Genomic DNA, 25,123 nt, shown 5'->3' with positions numbered 1-25,123 from the left:
GGCTGTGCTTGTACAAAGGATAGAGGATATGAGGAGGCAGATGCAGCAAGCAATTAGGAAGGGAAATGACATCTTGGTGTCGAAAGCAAGAGGATGAAGGAATCTTGCCACAATTTTGCAGGGTTTTGGTGAGAGCACCTCTGGAACACTGTGTGCAGTTTTGGTCTCCACATTTAAGAAAGGATATACTTGCATTGGAGGAAGTACAGCAAAGGTTTATTAGATTAGTCCCTGGTATGAGGGGTCATCCTATGACGAGAGGCTGAATAAATTGGGCCCATATTCTCTGGGGTTCAGAAGAATGAGAGGTAATCTCATTGAAAGCTCTGAAAGGACAGATGCCAAGAGATTGTTTCTGCTGGTCAGGGAATCTAAAACACAGAGGCACAGTCTCAGGGTGAGGGGGCTGACCATTTAGGACTGAGATGAGGAGAAATTGCCTCACTCAAAGGGATGTGAATCGTTGGGATTCTCTATTCCAGAGGATTGCAGGTGTTTGAGCCTTTTGGTTGCTGTCGTGTAAAGGAGACATGAGTTCTGCTTCTTCATAAAATACCTTTATTTCTTTGATCCAACTCCACACACAATTCTCCACCTGTGAACTCTACTCTATTGAATAATTGACTTCTAATTAGGACTTAATTGGAAGGTGTGTTAACCCATTCCTAACAGTGGATACATCATTATTGAACACATGTAAGGCTGGGATAGACAGAGTTTTGGTCTGTCAGGAAATTCAGAGATACAGGGAGTGGGCAGGAAATGGAGTTGGAGCCCATGACCAGCCATGATCATATTGAGTAGGTGGATCAGTCCCAACCGTCCAAATGGTCGACTCCTGCCCCTATTTTTTGTGTACCTGGGTAAACAACTCAATTCACAAACACAAAACACTTGGACACACTAGTTGTACATCGTTAAGTCTAGTTATCATAGAACCACACTAACTGGAATCTACCCCACGATCTGCACTGGAGATAAGGACTCCAATTTTTATCTCCTGGGAGTGGCGTCACAAAATGCAGAGCCCTGTGGCAGAACTGGAAAATCCAGGTCTTTCTTTATTTTTTTGCAGGAAAAACAGTTTCCCAGTGCCTTCCCAACTCCACACCATTTTCATGTGGCCTTTTGGTGGGCTGGGAACGCCGAGGATAAAAATCACATAGTCTCTCTTCCAAGGTCAGCGTCCCTATTGTGAGGAGCACAGGAAAATTGTATTTCCTTCCACACATCATTTCCGTATGTAGGTGTTGGAAACCCAAAATAAGGGGAGAGAGAGAGAGAGAGAGCAGTGAGGGAGTACAGGGGGGGGGGGGGGGGGGGTGTAGGAGGGGTTGGTCTGCTGAGGAGATGGGAACATTCTAACAGGTAAATGTCAAATATTTTGACACCTTCGGATGTCACTATTAGATGTTGTGTTGTAATGTAGATATGTTTTTAATACAATGATTTAGTAAAATAAGACAGGATCTGGACAAGACAGACTGGGAACAGTTATTAATGGGAAAATCTACAGAAGAGCAGTGAGGGACATTCAAAAAGGAAATGGGGAGGGTGCAAGGCCAGCATGTTCCCTCCAGGATAATAGGTAGGAATTACAAGCCCAGAGAACCATGGATGACCAGAGATATTCAGGATACAATGAGAAGGAAAAGAAAGGCTTTTAAAAAGAACAAGGGGAGCAAATCAGTGGAGGCATTAGTGAGGTATAGAAAGTGCAGGGTGCAGCTTAAGAAAGCAATTAGGAATGCAAAGAGGGGATATGCGAAAGCTCTGGCTGGTAAAAGTAGGGAAAATCCAAGAGATTCTGTAAGTATATCAATGGGAAGAGGATTACCAGGGAAAGAGTAGGACCCATTAGGGAGCAAGAGGGCAATCTGTGGGTGGAGCCAGAGGACATTGGTAGAGTGTTGAATGAATACTTCACATCCATCTCCATCCAAGGGAATGAGGATGATGGTCTGGAATTCAGGGAGAGGGACTGTGAGGTTCTTGAGCAAATTGACATAGGGAAGGACAAGGTATTGGAGGTGGGGGGAGCCTTAGAAGTGGATAAACCTCCAGGTCCAGATGCATTGTGCCCTATGCTGCTGTGGGAGACAAGGGAGGAGATTGCAGGGGCTCTGACCCAAATTTTCAATTCCTCTCTGGCCACGGGGGAGATGCCAAATGACAGAAGAACAGCTAATGTGGTTTCGCTATTTAAAAACGGTTGTAGAGATAAACCAGTGGTAGGGAAAACAATTAGAGAAACTTCTGAAGGAGAGCATCTATCTCCATTTGGAGAGGCAAAGGTTGATCAGGGATAGCATGGTTCTGTCAGAGTGCGGTCATGCCTAACAAATTTGATTGAATTTTTTGAGGAGGTGACCAGGTGTGTAGCCGAGGGTAGTGCAGTCGATGTAGTTTATATGGATTTCAGCAAAGCCTTTGACAAGATTCCACATGGGAGACTTATAAAGAAGGTAAATTCACATGGGATACAGGGATAATTTGGTAAAGTGGATTGAAAATTGGCTCAGTTGTAGGATGATGTGGAGATGCTGGTATTGGACTGGGGTAAGCACAGTAAGAAGTCTCACAACACCAGGTTAAAGTCGAACAGGTTTATTTGGTAGCACAAGTCACAAGCCTTCGGAGCGCTGCCCCTTCATCAGGTAAGTGGGAGTTCTGTTCACAAACAGGGCATATAAAGACACAAACTCAATTTACAAAATAATGGTTGGAATGCGAGCCTTTACAGGTAATCAAGTCTTAAAGGTACAGACAATGTGAGTGGAAAGAGAGTTAAGCACAGGTTAAAGAGATGTGTATTGTCTCCAGACAGGACAGTGAGTGAGATTTTGCAAGCCCAGACAAGTCGTGGGGGTTACAGATAGTGTGACATGAACCCAGGATCCCGGTTGAGGCCATCCTCATGTGTGCGGAACTTGGCAATCAGTCTCTGCTCACGACTCTGCGTTGTTATGTGTCGTGAAGGCCACCTTGGAGAACGCTTACCCGAAGATCAGAGGCCGAATGCCCGTGACTGCTGAAGTGTTCCCCAACAGGAAGGGAACACTCTTACCTGGTGAATGTCGAGCAGTGTTCATTCATCTGTTGTCGTAACGTCTGCATGGTCTCCCCAATGTACCATGCCTCAGGACATTCTTTCCTGCAGCATATCAGGTAGACAACGTTGGCCGAGTTGTAAGCGTATGTACCGTATACTTGGTAGATGGTGTTCTCACGTGAGATGATGGCATCCCTATCGATGATCTGGCACGTCTTGCAGACGTTGCTGTGGCAGGGTTGTGTGGTGTCGTGGTCACTGTTCTCCTGAAGACTGGGTAGTTTGCTGTGGACAATGGTCTGTTTGAGGTTGTGCGATTGTTTGAAGGCAAGAAGTGGGGGTGTGAGGATGGCCTTGGCAAGATGTTTGTCTTCATCGATGACATGTTGAAGGCTCCGGAGAAGATGTCATAGCTTCTCCACTCTAGGGAAGTACTGGACGACGAAGAGTACTCTGTCCGCTGTGTCCCGTGTTTGTCTTCTGAGGAGGTCGGTGCAGATTTTCGCTGTGGCGCGTCGGAACTGTCGATCGATGAGTCAAGTGCCATATCCTGTTCTTATGAGGGCATCTTTCAACGTCTGGAGGTGTCTGTTGCGATCCTCCTCATCTGAGCAGATCCTGTGTATACGGAGGGCTTGTCCGTAGGGGATGGCTTCTTTAACGTGTTTAGGGTGGAAGCTGGAGAAGTGGAGCATCGTGAGACTATCCGTGGGCTTGCGGTACAGTGAAGTGCTGAGGTGATCGTACTTGATGGAGATGCGTGTGTCCAAGAATGCAACCGATTCCGGAGAGTAGTCCATGGTGAGTCTGATGGTGGGATGGAACTTGTTGATGTCATCATATAGTTGTTTCAGTGATTGTTCACCATGAGTCCAAAGGAAGAAAATGTCATCGATGTATCTCGTGTATAGCATCGGTTGAAGGTCCTGTGCGGTGAAGAGGTCTTGTTCGAACCTGTGCATGAATATGTTGGCATATTGAGGTGCGAAATTGGTCCCCATGGCTGTTCCGTGTGTCTGGATGAAGAACAGGTTGTTAAAGGTGAAGATATTGTGGTCCAGGATGAAGCGGATGAGTTGTAAAATTGCATCTGGAAATTGGCAGTTGTCAGCGTTGAGTACTGAGGCAGTTGCAGCAATGCCATCATCGTGGGGGATGCTGGTGTAGAGTGCCGAGACATCCATTGTGACGAGGAGTGCTCCTGGTTCAACTGCTCCATGTGTGCTGAGTTTCTGTAGGAAGTCTGTAGTGTCGCGACAAAAGCTGGGGATTCTTTGTACAATGGGTTTCAGGATGCCCTCGATGTAGCCAGGGAGGTTCTCGCACAGGGTCCCATTGCCCAAAGATACACAAGGCCAACACACCCGGCCGTCCCATCATATCGGGCAATGGGACCCTGTGTGAGAACCTCTCCGCCTACGTCGAGGGCATCCTGAAAGATGAAGACAAACATCTCGCCAAGGCCATCCCCACACCCCCACTTCTTGCCTTCAAACAACCGCACAACCTCAAACAGACCATTGTCCGCAGCAAACTATCCAGCCTTCAGGAGAACAGTGACCACGACACCACACAACCCTGCCACAGGAACCTCTGCAAGACATGCCAGATCATCGACACGGATGCCATCATCTCACGTGAGAACACCATCTACCAGGTACACGGTACATACACTTGCAACTTGGCCAACATTGTCTACCTGATACGCTGCAGGAAAGGATGTCCCGAAGCATGGTACATTGGGGAGACCATGCAGACGCTACGACAACGGATGAATGAACACCGCTCGACAATCACCAGGCAAGAGTGTTCTCTTCCTGTTGGGGAACACTTCAGCGGTCATGGGCATTCGGCCTCTGATCTTTGGATAAGCATTCTCCAAGGCAGCCTTCACGACACACAACAATGCAGAGTCGCTGAGCAGAGACTGATAGCCAAGTTCTGCACACATGAGGATGGCCTCAACCGGGATCTTGGGTTCATGTCACACTATCTGTAACCCCCACGACTTGTCTGGGCTTGCAAAATCTCACTCACTGTCCTGGCTGGAGACAATACACATCTCTTTAACCTGTGCTTAACGCTCTCTCCACTCACATTGTCTGTACCTTTAGGACTGGATTACCTGTAAAGACTCGCATTCCAACCATTATTTTAGAAATTGAGTTTGTGTCTTTGTATGCCCTGTTTGTGAACAGAACTCCCACTCACCTGATGAAGGGGCAGCGCTCCGAAAGCTAGTGGCTTGTGCTACCAAATAAACCTGTTGGACTTTAACCTGGTGTTGTGAGACTTCAGTTGTAGGAGACAGAGGGTGATGACCTCTTTTTGAAGGCTTCTTGCCTTCCTGGAGTGAAAATTCTGCTCTTGGTGGTTTGCCAGCTAGTATTAGAATCTCTCTATCATTGGTGTTTTGGGAAGGTGTTCTGACTTCAAGCTTGTCTGCGTGTATATTAAGAGAGCTTCTAGAAGTTACAAGACTGGAAAGTCAGAGTTTTAATTCTCCCACCAAGGGACGAAGTTTCAGCATCACATGAGCATTCATATTTTCTGTGCTAAACCTGTGGCAGGGATTTTGTTTGTGGGAATTGTTTGGAATGGTATTTAGCTGTTAAGGGTTATGCAATATCATGTTTGGTTTTTTTTCTTGTTTGTAATTGGTAGAAGTTATTGCTATATGTTAACTGTATTCTTAAATAAACTTTGTTTGGTAAAAGCTACCTAGTGGGACATTTGTATCATACTTGAAGTGAAACATCTCCTGCTTACCCTAATCAAATTCAAATAGCAAAATGTATGATCCAGGCGGACTTCAGAAAACACTTTGGAGTTTCTGACCTGAATTATAACACCTGCAAAGGTAAATTTATCATTCCTTTGAAAATTGTGTAGGTGTGGACATTCATTACAGTTTGTTTTTCTATTCGAGAATGTGTGATGATACATTCAATAATGCAGAAATACGTGCTGGCAAACCCTCTTGTCGTGTTTGGTTCCGTAATTTAAATGTGTGCACAGATCTGACTTTGAAAGGAAAGTCTCCCTGCTGTTGAATGTTAAAAACAATCTAAAAACCTATTCCCCTCATTTGATTGACAGCAATCATTGCATTGAAATGCAAATACAACATATTCTGTGACTTTTTTCAATTTCAGGGTCTTCTAAGTGGAATAGTTTGCTTTGATAGCTGTGGTTATTATGAATGATTGAGTGAGTTCCACAAGCTCAGAATGGCCTGCGCAGAGCAGGTGGTTTATTGACACAGCTGCTCAGGGAAATGATTGACAGATTAAAGATATTGCAGTAACATATTCTGCTTTTGATATGATTTCTGAGTACATGGTTGTCTGTTTAATGGAGGGGCAAGGGAGATCTGAAAGGAGAGGGAGGAATGTGTGGGTGGCATAAGGGTGGTTGGGTGGAGGTGGGTGTTGAGGCTTATGACAACTTTAAATTGTTTTGATAGCTGATCTTGGGGAACTGAGGTGGGCCTTCACCAGCATGACGTCACATCCACATCCCTCCTGCTCACCAATGCAGTTCACAGCCTGCACTGCAAACATGAACCCTGCAGGAAACCCAGCCACGAGTTCTGCATGCATTGTGGAAGCTGGGAAAGGGAAGCTGGAATTTGCATTCTGTAAACCCACCACCAGAATTCAGCCCAAGGTGTTAGACTTTCAACATCCCACCCCCCCCACCCCATTGTGTGACATTGATATCGTACTGCAGCTCCCACTGTAGAAACCCCATCCACTTTTATTCATCTCAACACTTACCAATAGATAGTGAAGAACAGGTTGAGTGAATAACAAGTTGAAAACCCACCCTACATCGGTCCATCAGATCCGGCGCACTGACCATAGGCTGAATGCAAATGGAAAGTGAAACACCGATGGTTGAAGCGGAAGTCTAAGGGTGGGATTTTCTGGCCGCACTCACCCCGGAACCCAGGAAATCCCACCCAAGGTCGACAGACCTATCCATGGTCCGCCCCCTTGCCCGCTCCGATTCCCGTGGGGCGGGCAGAACGGAAAAATTCACCCCTGAGAGAGGAAAAGGCAACTCACGCTGGATATCGACGGTGACCTCGGCTTCCCTCCCCTCCGGGACCGCTGCGTTCTTGGCCCTGCAAATGATGCGCTGCCCGTTTTCGATCTCAGACGGTGGGATGTGCAGGCTGCTGATGATGCTTTCTCTCTTCCCATCCTTCAGGAGTCTCTGTGAGGGAGGAAGCAATCTGAGTGTTAGCCGCGTGAATGGTGGTCGCACTCTAACCTCGGAGTTAGGGGATTCTGGCCACACAACCCAGTACAGGAATTTGAGTCCATAACGCAGACTGTCAGCATCTCGGAGGATTTGAAAAGAGATGGAAAAGCCTCAGTTGTAGATCAGGAACTGGAAGCCCTGGAGCAATGCACAAACATTGGAGACAGCTTGTGCGGAGAGCAAAAGAATATTCAATTTCACTGAAAAGACGTAACAGGTCACATATTGTTAATATGTATCAGTGACAGTCAGGATCCCAAATATGTAATAATTGTGTCTTTTATTCAATTTACTCATAGTCCAGGGTACAAGTTGGTAATAAAGGTCTACTCCAGAGAGGTGAGCCAATGATCTAAGATGCCAATCCTGCACAGTATTGAGGGAGTGCTACACTGCCCAAGGCACCATCTTTTGGATGAAATATTAAACCTAAGCCCTGGCTTCCATCTGTGGAACATAAAATATCCCGTGATACTATTCCAAAGAACAGCAAAGCAAATTTTTGATAGTTTTTCTTTAGCTGTGGCTTTGGCCAAATTAGCGAATGAATTTCCCGCATAATGACTGTGGCACCATTTTAGTACGAGTCTTTCCTCCTACTTTTCAAGTTTCGATGTGCATTCCGAGAAACCCAGCAACATACAGGCACTGTGAACTTACGGACAGAATGACGGAACGTTGCTGAGGATCGGAGACAAGCAAAACAGGTGAAGATTGCTGAAAAATGTGGAGCTGGAATTCTGGGTCATGTTCCATCTGGATCAGGACTGCTATGAGTTTTAGTGCAATGGACAATTGATCATCATCCTCACCCCCTAATGCCATTAACTTGCTCAAACTGCGATACAATTCAGATAAAAATATCAAGAACATGAAATCTGGGAGCAGCACCTTTTGTTCAAAGTTAGAACAGGTTAAGTGTAAATAGATCTACTATCTGTTTGAGATTACATCGACCTTTTCACCATTCACCTCTTCAAAAGCTCTCTTTGTGTTACACTTGATAACTGAGCCTTTGATTCTTTCCCATCCTCTTTCCTCTCCATATCAATGTCCTCTTCCAATTCATCATCTAATCCTTCCCACTCCTTTATTGTTGATTCTGCTATCCATTAACTTCTTTCAGATGGCCCATCATCAGTTCTCTCCTCACAATACAGCGGTTATATCACTACATCTTAATTTCCTTCCTGCCTGCAATGTCTCTTACAAGTGCAAACAGCAGTGACCATGCCCTTACTTTTCTCACATATCCTTGACATTTAATGCCATTAAATTTCCCATTATCAACACCTTGGGGGTCAGTATTGACCAGTAACTGAACGGGACTAGCCATATAAGGATTGTTGCTACAAGAGCAGCTCAAAGAGTAGGAATACTGCGATGAGTAACTCACTTCCTGACTCCCCAAAGCTAGTCCACCATCTACAAGGCACAAGTCAGGAGTGAGATGGAATATTCTCCACTTGCCTGGATGAGTGCAGCCCCAACAACACTCAAGACCCTCGACACCATCCAGGACAAAGCAGCCCCATTCCACAAACATTCACTCCCTCCACCACTGAAGAGCAATGGCAGCCGTGTGTACCATCTACAAGATGCACTGCAAGAATTCACCAAGTTTCCTCAGGTGGCACCTTTTAAACCCACGACCACTACCATCTAGAAGGAAAAGGGCAGCAGATATGTGGGAACACTGTCACCTGGAGGCTTCCCTCAAGTCACTCACCATCCTGACCAGAAAATACATCACTGTTCCTGCACAGCTGCGGGGTCAAAATCCTGGAACTCCCTCCCAAACAGCACTGTGGGTATACATACACCACATGGACTGCAGCAGTTCAAGAAGGCAGCTCACCACCACATCACCACCTTCTCAAGGGCAATAAATACTGGCTTAGCGAGTGACTCCCACATCCCGTAAACGAATTTTTAAAATTTGAACTCAAGTTGAATCCACACACCTTCATTCTTAAAGCCATCTCCAAGAGACTTCAGACAGGGGATTTCCTCAGAATTTACTCCTACCTCTAGCTCTGTTAATATAACTTTGCCGGCTGTGCAGTTGAAAATCTTATTATTAAACATCTGTGCAAAAGAGCTTTAATCCTCTGTGGGTTTAAGTTTCCTTCTGATGCTTTAGCTTATAATCTAGACTGACACTCGAATGCAGCATTAAGGAAGTGCGGCATTTTCAGAAGAGGTGTCTTTTCGATGAGGCGTTATACCGAGATCCTGCCTCGGCTGTTTAATGGATATAATAGATCCCGCGGTACCATTCAAAGAAATAGATTATTTCCCTATGGCTGTTAATAGGATATGAGCTGCCACTTTTGCCAATATAATTAGGGACTACATGCATCAGAAGTTCTTCTTTGGCTACAAAGCACTTTGGGAAGTCCCGTGAGCTTTAAAACAGCGCAATAAATGCAAGTTTGTTCTCTCCTTCGTTACATTTGTTCACTTTCCCTCTTCTGAGCTCGTCCTGTTTTCTTGTCGAGTTGCCTTCACCATTAATGTTGGGAGGGGGGTAATATCTTCACCCTGTTTGTTAGTCCATAAATAATATACTTCAAAAATGAATGTACAGATTTCGCAAAACTTGGTACAGATATACAGTATGGCCCAAGGAGGAACTGGTTAGTTTTTGGTGAAAAGGTAGATCCAGATCCTGGAATTTTTTTAAAGGGTGTGCCAACATTGGGAGGTTGGGAAAATTGACTTTCTTTTAGAATGCTGTGGATTTTTTCAGAATGTTATGGATTGTTTTAGAATGTTGTGGATTGTTTTAGAATGTTGTGGATTGTTTTAGAATGTTGCGGATTGTTTTAGAATGTTGCAGATTGTTTTAGAATGTTATGGATTGTTTTAGAATGTTGCGGATTGTTTTAGAATGTTATGGATTTTTTTAGAATGTTGCAGATTGTTTTAGAATGTTGCGGATTGTTTTAGAATGTTATGGATTGTTTTAGAATGTTATGGATTGTTTTAGAATGTTGCGGATTGTTTTAGAATGTTGTGGATTGTTTTAGAATGTTGCAGATTTTTTTAGAATGTTATGGATTGTTTTAGAATGTTGCAGATTGTTTTAGAATGCTATGGATTTTTTTAGAATGTTGCGGATTGTTTTAGAATGTTATGGATTAGAAAGTCATGGATTTTTTAGAATGTTACAGATTGTTTTAGAATGTTGCAGATTGTCTCAGCTGCTGTGGTGGAATTTTTCACAGCTGTCATATTGAGCAGAGTTTTCAGAGCAGATTGTTGGATGTGGATTGGCCAGAAGTTTCTTCAGTGAGATGGACTTTCTTTAAAAAAACTATCTGTTTTGTCAGCTTTTTAATTAAAGAGCATTGACCAGGCAGGAAAAAAGCCTCAAGAAAGAACTGAGTAATTGGAACAAGGTTGAGTTAACATAGCATGGTAGAGGTGAGCATTCTACTGAGTGTCCTCTTCATTTGTACTTATTTAGAGTTTAGTCAAATCTGTTGAAGGATCGACAACGGGAGGGCATAGGTTTAAGGTCATTAGTAAAAGAATCAAAAGCGATACCAGCAAAAAACATTTTTACACAGCAAGTGGTTAGGGTCTGGAACGCACTGCCTGAGAGTGTGGTGGAGGCAGGTTCAATCGAGGCATCCAAGAGGGAATTAGATGATCATTTGAAAAATGAACACTGTGCAGGGTTAAGGGGAGAAGGCAGAAGAATGACATTAGGTGAAATGATCATTCAGAGAGCTGGTGTGGATACGATGGGTTGAATAGCCTCCTTCATTATCCTGCTCCTCACGACCTGTTGGTTCCCATAACCTCTGAAAATAACAGAGGTGGAGACTCTTTCTAGGAGCAGTTCCAATTCCACACAATGTTATTCCACAAACCTGTGACAGAGTTGTTGGTGTTTCAAAGGCAGCAGCCTGCAGACTGTTGTTTGGCTTTCCTCTCTGATTTTATCAGCCCTGTATCTGTGATCAATCATCTAGGATTCCCTTGCCATCCCTAGACCTACTCAAGGTTGATTTCAAATACGGTTACACAGAGCAACCAGAAAAGGGCATTGGGACAACAGAAGCCCATTCTGAGCCTGTTCTGCCATTCTATGGCTGTTTTGTATGCTCATTTACCTGGCCTTTAAAAGCCATGTCCCTCAATACTTTTACCAAGCAAAATCTTTCTGATCCCCAGATCTGCAGACTTTTGGGGGAAGCAGGTCTGGATTTCCTGGGCCCTGTATGTGCTCCCTGATTCATTCTGCAAAGGCCTTGTTCTAATTTTAACAATCTTCTCCTGGATTCCTCCACAAAAATAAATGCTCTTGCTGTACCTCTCCTTTCAAATCTTATGACAATTTTAAACACCTTGTTTCGATCACTTCTCACTCTTCTAAACTCAAGATCAAAAACATAAAGTATGTCCAAAGATGCGCGGGTTAGGTGAATTGGCCATGATAAAATTGTCCCTTAGTGTCAGGGGGACTAGCAGGGTAAATACGTGGAGTTACGGGGATAGGGCCTGGTTGGGATTGTCAGTGCAGGCTCAATGGGCCGAATGGCCTTCTTCTGCACTGTAGGGATTCTGTGATTCTATAAATGTCTTCCAATGTTGCAAGTGTACAGCACAAGGAATCGTTCTCTGGACAACTGCAGTCCAGGTCCCTTCAACAACAACAACAACCTGAGTTTGTATAGTGCCTTTAATACTGTAAAACATGCCAGGTTGCTTCATATGAGCAAAATCAAACAACATTTGGCACAGAGGCACATGAGATATCAGGACAAGCAACCAAACCTCAGTCCAAGGCTTAAGTTTCCAAAGTTGCCATAAAAGAGGAGAGAGTGAGGGAGAGGCAGAGAGTTTAGGGAAAGACTTCCAGAGCTTAGAGCAGAGATGATGGAGCGATGAGCTCCAATGAGGACAGTGTGTGCGATGTGTTTGGTGAAACATTTATGTTTCATGTCCATACTGTTGATTTACTGCATCCTAAACCAGTGGAATTAACATCCTCCCTGTCTGCTGAATGTCCAATGTTAAATGCGTAATGGAATCCTAATATGAGTTTCCAGTAGACACAGGCCTACAGGAGATAACTGCCCCTAGTGTCATGTTATTAGGGAGATTGTGGTTGTGTATTCCAATATTAGATATGATACGGTACAGTCTATACTTCATTGGGTCACCTTTTTAATTTGATTTGATTTATTATTGTCACATATATTGGGATACAGTGAAAAATATTGTTTCTTGTGCGCTATACAGATAAAGCATACCATTCATGGCGTACATAGGGGAGAAAGAAAGGAGTGGGTGCAGAATATAGTGGTACAATCATAGCGAGGGTGTGGAGAAAGATCAGCTTAATATAAGGTAGGTCCATTCAATAGTCTGATGGCAGCAGGGAAGAAGCTGTTCTTGCATCAGTTGGTATGTGATCTCAGACTTTTGTATCTTTTTCCCGATGGAAGAAGGTGGAAGAGAGAATGTCCGGGGTGCATGGGGTCCTTGATTATGTTGGCTTTTCTGAGACAGCGGGAAGTGTAGACAGAGTCAGAGGATGGGAGGCTGGTTTTTCATGATGGACTTAGGCTACGTCCACAACCCTTTGTAGTTTCTTGCGGTCTTGGCCAGAGTAGGAGCCATTCCAATCTGTGATACAAACAGAAAGGGTGCTTTCTATGGTGCATCTGTAAAAGTTGTAAAAGTCTGATCTGGGAGTCAGAGGTCAGATAGCACTTGAAAATGTAAGTTGTGACCAGGTTGCAGGCCTGTTCTTAATAAAGGTAGTTTACAAGAATGATGTTGATCATTGTGAAACATACAAACCAGGCACCTAGTGCAGCAATCTGAGGCTGCTGACAGAATGGCTGAGGTGGTGTTGGAACAGGATTCACTATTAACCTCCTCTGAAGTGTGTAATGTGGCATATTTCTTGAGCAGTATAGCATGCAAAATATGATGCATGTGTTTGCGTTTCCGACAGGGAGCCCGAGATGGAGAAGAGTTCATTCCCAAGCACCAACACTCCTCACCTCGGTGAGCACGAAATTCACGGAGAAAGATAACCCGAGGAGAATGCAAGTTAATTTAATTTCAGAACAAGAGAGCTGCTTAATCAGCTACATTCAGCTGCGTCCGCTTTAAACGCTCATCTCAGAATCTGTGGCGATTGTCCCCTTTAGGACAACACAGCAGAAGGAGGTTCACCTGGCTTGAGGGACCAATTGGGACTCAGAGTGGGTTATCACCCCAGGGGGTGGTGCCCTCTCTTAGGCAGAAGGTAGTCTGAAGGCATGTAGTAGCTATGAAGGGACTGGGGCAGCTGGTGGGCTGTTCCACGAAGGCCGGTGAGGCTGCGAGCTGATGTGTAGTTTTTCCTTGTTAACAAATACCCTTTGTGTTGTTCCTGGTGAAGGCTATAGCGTGCATCATTATTCATTCATTTTTAAAAATTCATTTGTGGGACATGGGCATCGCTGGCTGGCCAGCTTTTAATGCCCATCTTTTAGTGCCCTTGAGAAGGTGGTGGTGAGCTGTCTTCTTGAAATGCTGCAGTCCACGTGTTGTGGGTTGATCCACAATGCCGTTGTGGAGGGAATTCCAGGATTTTGACCCAGCGACTGCGAAGGAACGGCGATATATTTCCAAGTCAGGATGGTGAGTGGCTTGGAGAGCAACTTGCAGGTGGTGGTGTTCCCATGTATCTGCTGCCCTTGTCTTTCTAGATAGAAGTGATCATGGGTTTGGAAGGTGCTGCAATGCATCTTGTGGATGGTACACACTGCTGCTACTGAACATCGGTGGTGGAGAGTATCGATGTTTATGGATGTGATGCCAATTAAGTGGGCTGCTTTGTCCTGGATGGTATCAAGCTTCTTGAGTGTTGTTGGAGCTGCATCCATCCAGGCAAGTGAGGAGTATTCCATCACACTCCTCCTGACTTGTGCCTTGTAGATAGTAGATAGGCTTGGGGATTCAGGAGGTGAGTTACTCGCCGTAGTATTCCTAGCCACTGAACTGTTCTTGTAGCCAGTGTGTTTATGTGGCAAGTCCGGTTGAGTTGCTCAGATGCACAAAATTCATAAACTGTAATAAAGGACAGATGCTGTCCTAATCCACAGCTGTTGGATTGCAAATTTTCAATACCTCTTATTTTCTTGTGTCACAGAATCTTTATATATAGATGTTGACAGAATAATGCACTCTTTGGGCCCTATTTTACCATTTAGAGTCTAAGGGTCGGATCCGGGCGTAATAGAGATCCGAGCCCGGAATCCTCTTTGCAGCGCGCCCATACGCTTTTTGCCGGCTCCGGTCCGATCTGCGCAGTGGGTGGGGCTTAGCGCTGCCAGAATGATCAGTGCTCTGAACTGCGCATGCGCAGTTCGAAAAAAAATCTGAAGCAGCGCGCCCGGGCGCGAAAGAAAAAAACAGCAGAGAGAGCAGGGGGGGGGGGGGGGGGGGGGGGGTGGATCTTGCAAACTAAAAATAATGTAGCATCTTCTTTGTGCTGTCTAATTATCTATGGGAAAGGTAATTAAACTACAGTGTCCTAGTGAGCAATTAGTGACCTGTATAATACATTTGTGATCTGTAACTGGATTGTTGATGTCCCTGTAGCCATGAGCCAGGTGCTCAAATGTTCAGAGTCATGTGGTGAGCTTGGAAGAATTGTCCCCGTGGTGGAACTTGGTTGGAAATAAGATTCAAGGAGATTACTACATCTGGGAAACCAACCATAGTGAAAAGAAGTTTGTATTGGCAACTCTTCTCTCACATTCCATTGCAGATGTGCCCCTACTTATGAGTGTGATTTGCATGGGCAACATTGGGTGCAGTTAGTCTGCCTCTGGAGCAGCCTTGGATCCTTTCTTTCATCTTGTTTTCATCTGAACATTGAACAGAATTAGAGGAATTCCCTTTGGAAGATAATGTCCAAATTATAATCGCAGGAACTAAAAACCTGACAGCCAAAAATTTGGGAAAATATTTCAAAATATGGATGGGGGGATATATATTTTGAAATATTTTTGGTAAAATAGGGCCCTCTGTGTGCTTAGTAGGAATAGTAGGAATGGGACAAGGAATGTGAAAAGGACTAGTTTTAATATTTTGTACCTGAACACTCAAAGCATTCAAAATAAAATTGATGAATTAGTTGCTTTAAGAGGAAGAAATCTGAATAGGTTAGTAAAGATTTTTAAACCATTAGACATTAAGACACTGACAGAATTACTAGCATTGAGCTAAATGACTTCAAAACAGATTTATAAGCTAACAAGAAACCAGTTTACACACATATGAAATACACTGATAGATTTAAACAAGTGATTATGATTTAAAAACACATCTGCTGATATTTTGAATGTATTAATGTATTTTTAAGAATCATAGTTCACTTTAACCAAAGGCAGATTGCTACAAAGCATCATGGTAAAGGGCATTAGGACAAAGCATATTCTAAGGGAATACTGAAACCTTGGAAATATGCAAGTTTTTATCTGCAGAGTTTGTAATGGTAAGAACATTCAGAACACTTAATCAAACTTCATGAATAGGGTTTATTCAGTGTCCAGATAAGATGGATGCATGCCCAGATGTGGAATCATGTGTTAATCTGGTTTGGCAGTGACCTTATGGGAACATTTACTTTGAACTTTGTGGCTAGCATCTGAGGTTACTTACTAGGCAACAGGGGAAGCTGAGTTGGGGAGGAAGCGTCCGACAGGGATCTGTGCTAGGACGCAACTGTTCGCATTATACATTAATGATTTGGACGAGGAAACTAAGTGTATTATCTCCAAATTTGCAGATGATGCAAAGGTGGATGGGAGAGTGAATTGTGAGGAGGATGTAGAGAGCTTCAGTGTGATTTGTACAGGCTGAGTGAGTAGCATATGCATGGCAGATGCAGTATAATGTGGATAAATGTGAGGTTTGGTCGCAAAAATAGGAAGGCAGGTTATTATTTGAATAGGTGTAAATTGAGAAAGGTGGATACTCAGCAAGACCTTGGAGTCCTCATGCATCAGTCTCTGAAAGTAAGCGCGCAGGTACAGCAGGCAGTAAAGAAGACAAATGCTATGTTGGCCTTCATCACAAGAGGATTTGAGTATAGGGATAGGGATGTTTTGCTGCAATTTTATAGGACATCGGTGAGGCCACACCTGGAGTATTGTGTGCAGTTTTGGTGTCCTTATCCAAGGAAGAATATTCTTGCTACAGAGGGAGTGCAGCGAAGGTTTACCAGGCTGATTCCTGGGATGATATGAGGAGAGACTAATTCGGTTAGGATTATATTCATTGGAGTTTAGAAGAGTGAGATGGAATCGCATGGAAACTTATCAAATTCTAACAGGATTAAACAGGGTAGATTAAGAAAGAATGTTCCTGATGGAGAGGGAGTCCAGAACTGGGGTCATAGTTTGAGAGGTAAACCTTTTAGGACAGAAGTGAGGAGAAATTTCTTCACCCAGAGAATGGTGAATCTATGGCATTCACTACCACAGGAAATAGTTAAGGGCAGACATTGTGTGACTTCAAGAAGAAACTAGATATAGCTCCTGGGGCTAAAGGGGTCAAGGGAAATGGGGAGAAGGCAGGATCAGGGTTTTGAATTTGATGATCAGCCATGATCAAAATGAAAGGGTAACAGGCTCGAAGGGCCGAATGGCCTACTCTTGCTTCTATTTTCTATGTTTCTGTGGAGTTGCTATGAATGAGGCGTGACATTGTTAGTATTCCCACCCCACCCAAACTCCCATAACCCTACCTCGCCCAATTTACCACACTCAATTCCTCATGACACTCTCCCCACTCTGTCCCATCCCACTCTCACAACATACCACCCCAACCCCAACCCATTCCATCTCACCACGCCACACTCTTTCCATCCTCACCCAGCTCCAACTAATTCCACCTCACCCAACCCCTCCCGATTCACCACACACCCCACACCATCCCACTCAATCGAACCCCATCACATCCCATTCCACCTCACCCCAACCCAGTCTATCTTACCCTATCCCAAACACCTCCAATTCATTACCGATACTGGTCAGTTTGCTGCTAAAACTCTTGTCTCTATGTTTGTGTCAGACTGTTCTCACCTTTATGTAGGTGGCCCCTTTCAGGGGCTCTCCATCTCGTATCCAGGTGATGACAGCTGCGGGTTTGGCATTGTCCGCACGGCATGTCAGATTCAGAGAGTCTCCCACTTTCAGGCTAACAATGGGTCCACTGCTGATGATCGGATTATCTGGAGGAACTGCAACATATGGAGAATAAAACCAGCATGAAATTACTGATCATTGACAAAGGCATGTTAGCAACCAAAAGTGTAGCAGTTGCACGCCCTGTGACTGGAATTCTCAAAATTATTAAAGCTTAGTTAAGACCCTAACTGCTACCAAAACCCATGCCAGTCTTTCCATACCCAATGTATCATCACTGCCAATGTCTCCATTACCCACGGTGATTCTCACTGCCGATCTCTCCATTATGCACTGTGTCACTCACTGCCAATCCCTTCATCACCCCCTACTGTGTCACTCACTGATATCTCTCCATTACCCACTGTGTCGCTCACTGCCAATCTATCACCCACTGTGTCGCTCACTGCCAATCTATCACCCACTGTGTCCCTCACTGCCAATCTCTCTATCACCCACTGTGTCCCTCACTGCCAATCTCTCTATCACCCACTGTGTCCCTCGCTGCCAATCTCTCAATCACCTACTGTGTACCTCGCTGCCAATCTCGCTATTACCCACTGTGTTACTCATTGCCAATCTATCACCCACTGTGTCACTTGCTGCCAATCTCTCAATCATCCACTGTGTCCCTTGCTGCCAATCCCTCTATCACCCACTATGTCACTCGCTGCCAATCTCTCTATCACCCACTGTGTCACTCACTGCCAACCTCTCTATCACCCACAGTCTCTCAGTGCCAGATCCTCTCCCCGTGATTCTCTGTGCCAAATTCGCTGTGACCAATAATTTTTTTTTAACCTTGGACAGGAGGTACCTGCGAGTTAATCTGATGTCAAATAGTGTTTAAATAAACTGCTGAAAATAGTTTCCAAATCAGGAAAGTAAATTTCAGTAATGACCATGAATAAACTGCTGGTTCTGTGTTTATCTGCGGAACAGTTGGTTCAGACAATGATTGAACGTTAGGATTGCTGAGAATGGATAAATTAAGAAGGGCAAAGGGTGAAACATAGGAATTTCTAGACAAAAGATATCCAAGGTGCAACCACTTCACTATCTACTGTCAGTATTGTCGCTGATACCTGAATAATATTGTTAGTAATCATAGCAATTCACCTCTGTCAATGGGTCTACAATAGACTCAGACATGAGGCACAGACAATCCCAGTGTGAAAGCTTAGGAACCATATGCCTAAACTCACCTCTTCCTCCCAAACATATTGCGCTCAACAAGAGGCATCTTGACAAATACATGAATAGGATGGGAATAGACGGATATGGTCCCCGGAAAGGTAAGGGGTTTTAATTCAGTCGGGCAGTATGGTCAGTGCAGGCTTGGGGGGGGGGGGGGGGGGGGGGGGGGGGAGGGGCAAAGGGCCTGTTCCTGTGCTGTAATTTTCTTTGTTCTTTGCTCTAACACATGTCATGCTCCAAATATTCATCTATTCTGTTCCAAAATATATCGCTCCCCACCATTCTTGTGATCTAATAAAGCGGGAATTGGCATCCATTACAAGGCATGAGGAGAAATCAAGAGATGACAGCCAACAGTCTCAGAAAACCTAAGGAGATGCCAGAGATGTTTAGGGAAAAATATACAATGAACATTAAAGATTAAATGAATAGTTTTCATGACATTTTATTCATGAATCAACCCATCCATGGATAAACTGTTTAAAGATTGCTGCCTCAGTCAATTTAGGAAGGATAAAATTCTCATGGAATAGGGAACCATTGGTGTGAGAACGTTCTGTCAGGAACAGGATTAGTGAGCTATTTTAAGAAATCACCTAAAGCTGCAATGTGTTCCAGTGCTGGCTGTATTATGATACCGGCTGACTTTGCATTCATAAAATGTGGCCACTTACGCTCTCTGGGAGATGAAATTCGGCTAACTGGGGCAATTGTGGGACAGTAAGAAGTTTAACAACACCAGGTTAAAGTCCAACAGGTTTATTTGGTAGCAAAAGCCACACAAGCTTTCGGAGCTGCAAGCCCCTTCTTCAGGTGAGTGGGTTTAAACCTGAAGAAGGGGCTTGCAGCTCCGAAAGCTTGTGTGGCTTTTGCTACCAAATAAACCTGTTGGACTTTAACCTGGTGTTGTTAAACTTCTTACTGTGTTCACCCCAGTCCAACGCCGGCATCTCCACATCATGACTGCAATTGTAGGAAGCAGACACCTAACACTCATGGGCATTAACTTTGACTCAATGTCTTATTAACTTCATGGAATAGCCGTTAACAAAGCCTAAGGGGAGACACTCAGACATGAACCGTACCCTGAGGCATCCCCTCATACAGAAACATTCCACAGATAAATGCAACATGCCGAGTATGTTGTATTGGCTGCTGGAGCTCGCATATGGCATTCACAAATTCTTCCTCCTTCTCCTTTTTCCTGTCTTCTATTTTCTCTCTTGCTCTCTTAACTGCGCAACTTACCAGAATACGCGAAGGCTATTCTGAAATTTGTGTTTGGAATGAAAGTACTTTATTGAATCTGGTTGTCATGTAATTTTAATAGAGGACTTTCACTGCTGCTATGGATCATGGGATTTTCTCAACTCCATTTCTTTGCCTTTCTCTCATGTGGGGGCTGTTGGGAATTATCAGCTTAGGTAATGCATTTGGGAAGTATCAACTGAGGGATTACAATGATCTGATGGGAGATCCTGATTCCTCAGGCAGTTCTCCCCAGAGGCGATCCCAATCCTATCAATGGACATCCCAGTCAAAAGGTCGGACATCCAAATCAAGGCAGTAAGTCCTCACTTAACGTTTGTTTCTGAAAATTATGACCTTCAATAAATAGGAATCAATGTTAAGGGTGGAGTCCGACTCCTCCAGACATCTCTTGCCTAGAAAAACCAATGTACAAGTTGAAATACTGTGCAGCACTGTTGCATTGCTAACTGGAATAGCTTGTAAACTAAAATAAATCACTGAATACAACAGAAATGGTATAAAAATTCAAGTTAGATAATACTAAATCACACAAACAAGCCCTGAGTAACACAGCCTCTGTGTCTCACCCACTGCTCCTGACACTACCATCATGCTAAATGGGATAGAATCTAAACAGATCGAGCAACTTAAAACTGAGCATCTAAGAGCCTCTGTGGACCATCAGCAGCAGCATAAGCAAACACAACTCAATCTAGAACCTCATACCCCAGCATATGCCTCACTCCATCATTACTATCAATCCAGGGGATCAAGAGTGCAGGAAGGCATGCCAGGAGCAACATCTAAAAATGAGATGACAACCTGGTGAAGCTACAACACAGGACTACTTGCAGGCCAAACAGCGAAAATAGCAGGTAATAGAGTTAAGTAATCCCGCAACCAATGATTCAGATCTAAGTTCTGTTGTCTTGCCACATCCAATCAGGAATGGTGGAAGACAATTAAAACAACTAACAGGAGGAGAAGAATCCAGAAATAACCCTATCCTCAATGATGGAGGAGCCCAGCACATCAGTGCAAAAGATAAAGGCTGAAGCATTCGCAACAATCTTCAGCTTGAAATGCTGAGTGGATGATCCATCTCGGCCTCCTCCGGAAGCCCCCAGCATCTCCGATGTCAGTCTTTAGCCAATTTGGTTCACTCCACGTGATAGCAGGAAGCAGCTGAGGGCACTGGATACTGGAAAGGCAATGGGCCCTGATATTATTCCAGCAATAGTACTGAAGAACTTCCAGAACTTGCTGTTCCCCTAGCCAAGCTGTTCAAATACAGCTGCAACACTGGCATCTACCTGGCAATGTGGAAAACAGCCCAATGCTATCATGGGGTAAATACTCAGCAGTAAGCTACTCACTGATGTCCAGTTTGCATTCTGCCAGGGTCATTCAGTTCCTGATCTCATTACAGCGTTGGTTCAAACATGGACAAAAGAGCTGAATTTCAGAGCTGAGTGAGAGAACCTTCCCTTGACATCAAAGCAGCATTTGATCATTTGATTTTAGCATTGTGGCATGAAGGAGCCCCAGCAAACCTGGAGTCAATGGGAATCGGGGGAACTCCCCACTGGCTGGAGTCATACCTGGCACAAAGGAAGACGGTTATGGTGGTTGGAGGTCAGTTATCTCAATCCCTGGACACCATAGCAGGGGTTCCTCAGAGTAGTGTCCTCGTCCCAACCATCTTCAGCTGTTTCATCCATGACCTTTCCTCTGTCATAAGGTCAGAAGCGGGGATGTTCGCTGAAGGTTGCACAATGTTCAGCACTATTCGCGACTCCTCAGATACTGAAGCACTCCATGTCCAAATGCAGCAAGACCTGGACAATATTCAGGCTTGGCTGACAAGTGGCAAGTAATATCAGGGTCACACAAATGCCAGGCAATGACCATCTCCAAACAAGAGAGAATCTAACCATCGTTCGTTAATATTCAATGTCATTATCAGTGCTGAATCTCCCACTATCAACATTCTGGGGGTTGCCATTGACCAAAAACTGAATTGGACGAGCCATAGAGATACCATGGCTACAAGAACAGGTCAGATACTTGGAATTCTGTGGAAAGTAACTCACCTTCTGACTCCCAAAATCTGTTCCTCACCTACAAAGGACAGGTCAGCAATGTGGTGGAATACTCTCCGCTTGCATAGATGAGTGCAGCTCCAACAACACCATCCAGGGCAAAGCAGTTACTTGATTGACACCCCATTCACAAACATTCACTCTCTCCACCACCCTTGTACAGTGGCAGCTATGTGTACCATCTTCAAGATGCACTGCAGCAACTGGTTCAGGCTCCTTAGAAAGCATCTTCCAAACTTATGACCTCTACCACCTAGAAGGACAAGGGCAGCAGATGCATGGGAACACCACCACCTACAAACACTCAATCCACACTTGGAGATATATTGCTGTTCCTTATTGTCTCAGGTTCAAAATCCTGGAACTCCCTCCCTAACTGCACTAGGGATGTACCTACACCACATGGACTTCAGGAAAGCGGCTTACCAACAGCTTCTCAAGGGCAATTAAGGTTACGCTATAAAAATGCTGGCTTTGCTCTACCTTCCTGCATGCTCTCTCTCTCCTTTCCAATTTTTTCTCAATCACTCTCTCTCCTTTCCCAATTTGGCCCCCTCTCTCCTTTCTCACTCGACGGGCGGGATTTTATGGCCTTGCTCGAGCGAGACTGGAAAATCCTCCCCGAGGTCAACGGACATTTTCCTTGTCCGCCCCTCGCCCGCTCCGATTCCGTGGCGGGCGGGGGCGGTAGACTTCCGGCGTATCCTCTCTTTCCCTCCTTTCCCACTCTCTCCCTCCCTCTCTCTTTCCTTTCCCATTCTCTCTCTCTCCTTTCTTGTAGGTGGTTTCGGATCCTTCATTCCTGATCTTCAGATTGAGGAGTGAGTCATCACAGTCTCCGTGTGATGTTCCCGCTGAAATTCAGAGTGTTGGTGCATATTTTTGGTGCACAATAATCCCTGGCACGTTAACGTCCATTTATCTTAATTGTTTTTTAGGATAATAATGGTGTGTGGAAAATGACAGTGGTTGTGTAAGGAGCAGTGTGAGAGCTGTGTCCCTTGACATATTATTAATAACTATCTCAGAAAATGAGCGTTCACCTTTTACTCTGGTGTTCATTTTTTATTTTTCTGTCGTGGTACACAAGGGGTTAAAATGCAGATGCGTGATTAGGACTGGGCTGGCTCAAAGGGCTGAATACTGACTCCTGCTCCCAAGTCCTTTGTGCCGATGTATGTTCTCCAGTTAAAGTTAATACACAACAGCCTCAAAACATGAATATTTTCATCTAATCAAATACTGAAGAGAGGGGCCAAGGGATTGGGTCAAAAAAGAGGAGCTACTGTGGTTTGTTTGTATGAATGTGTGATTGAAGCTCCTTCTAGAGACAGATATTTTATATTCCCTTTGTCCCGGCCATTTTTCTGAAATTAGTTTTTCTCAGGTTCAATCTCTAACTTCTGTCCAGAGCTGTCAATTCACACAGCAATTTAGCATTGCAGATAGAACTGATTGTTCTCTGATATGTTCCAAGTCTACGCAGCTAATCCTACCCTTTTGTAAATCTACCAAGTGTCATTGCTTTGGTTCATATCTATCCATTTCTTGTTTAATAAATCCACCTGATAATTTTATCTAAGGTCTAGTGAAAGTAAAGTCAGGGGCGGCCCGGTGGCACCGCGGTTAACACGGCTGCCTCACAGCATCAGGACCCGGGGTTCAATCCCCGGCTTGGGTCACTGTCTGTGCAGAGTCTGCACGTTCTCCCCGTGTCTGTGTGGGTTTCCTCCGGGTGCTCCGGTTTCCTCCCACAGTCTGAAAGACGTGCTGGTTAGACGGATTGGCCATGCTAAATTCTCCCTCAGTGTACCCAAACAGTCGCCGGAGTGTGGCGACTAGGGGATTTTCACAGTGACTTCATTGCAGTGTTAATGTAAGCCTACTTGTGACTAATAAATAAGCTTTAAACTTTAAAAGTGAATTCATCATAGAATCCTTACAGTGCAGAACAGGCCATTCAGCCCATTGGTCTGCACCGACTCACTGAGAGAGTATTTTAACCAGGCTCTCTCTCTTGCACTATCCCTGTAATCCTACACATTTACCATGGTTAATCCCATCCAACCTGCACATCCTTGGACTGTGGGGGTAAACCAGAGCACCCGGAGGAAACCCACGCAGACATGAGCAGAACGTCCAAACTCCACACAGACAGTAACCCAAGGCCGGAATCGAACCTGGGTCCCTGGCACTGTGACGCAGCAATGCTAATCACCATGCCACCTCTTTTTGTCCCACAAAGGGGCATCCTGGGAAATCCTGGAAGATCACGTGACGTGTACAGTCTGCCAAGATACAGTCATGAGAAGTTTCTGCTCAACCCCCAAGTGTCTGACAAAGGGCCACGTAAAGGCTAGCAAGAGGAACACTCCAACTTTTAGGGAGCAAGTCGGGTTCCAATCCTCTGGGATCATCCACAATGGGGAAACCCGGGGGAAAAGTCATAGGAGAGTTGTTTTTAATATTCTATTTGAATGCTTTGGTTCACTGATTATAAACATGTAGGACATGGGAAGAAAAGGGTGCTGACTGATGGCCAAGGAACATCCAAACCAACAGTCGAGAATATGTTGATTTTCCAATTGGGATGGGAAAGCAATACATGTCAGCTGGCCAATGGTAGGCATGGGGGTGGGGAGGTTTGGGGCAGGTAATCACATGACAACAACTTCGGGAATTTGCCTGGGTGTGAGTAAGGCAGTGTGGGTGAGACAGTGTGGGTGAGGGGAGTGTGGGTGAGGGGAGTGTGGGTGAGGGGAGTGTGGGTGAGGGGAGTGTGGGTGAGGGAGTGTGGGTGAGGGGAGTGTGGGTGAGGGGAGTGTGGGTGAGGGGAGTGTGGGTGAGGCAGTGTGGGTGAGGGAGTGTGGGTGAGGGGAGTGTGTGAGGGGACTGTGAGTGAGGGAGTGTGGGTGAGGGAGTGTGGGTGAGTGGAGTGTGGGTGAGATAGTGTGAGTGAGGGAGTGTGGGTGAGGGGAGTGTGAGTGAGGGGAGTATGAATGAGGGAGTGTGGGTGAGGGGAGTGCAGGTGAGGAGAGTATGAGTGA

At 44.8% G+C, this 25,123-nt stretch overlaps 1 protein-coding gene across 1 annotated transcript in view; it reads right to left on the bottom strand.

Moving 5' to 3' along the window:
- kirrel3a (kirre like nephrin family adhesion molecule 3a) overlaps nucleotides 1-25,123 on the bottom strand; it is a 316,764-nt gene that overhangs the window by 150,171 nt on the left and 141,470 nt on the right. The window contains exons 4-5 of the mRNA XM_078198922.1: nucleotides 17,425-17,582; nucleotides 7,123-7,273 (exon numbers count right to left, since the gene is read on the bottom strand). Coding sequence (XP_078055048.1) covers nucleotides 7,123-7,273; nucleotides 17,425-17,582 — 309 coding nt within the window. The remainder of the gene's footprint in view (nucleotides 1-7,122; nucleotides 7,274-17,424; nucleotides 17,583-25,123) is intronic.

Source organism: Mustelus asterias, chromosome 27, assembly GCF_964213995.1.
Source record: "Mustelus asterias chromosome 27, sMusAst1.hap1.1, whole genome shotgun sequence".
In the NCBI taxonomy this organism is placed as follows: Eukaryota; Metazoa; Chordata; class Chondrichthyes; order Carcharhiniformes; family Triakidae; genus Mustelus; species Mustelus asterias.
Note: the sequence above shows the minus strand (reverse complement) of the source record. Positions and strands in the feature narration are given on the sequence as shown.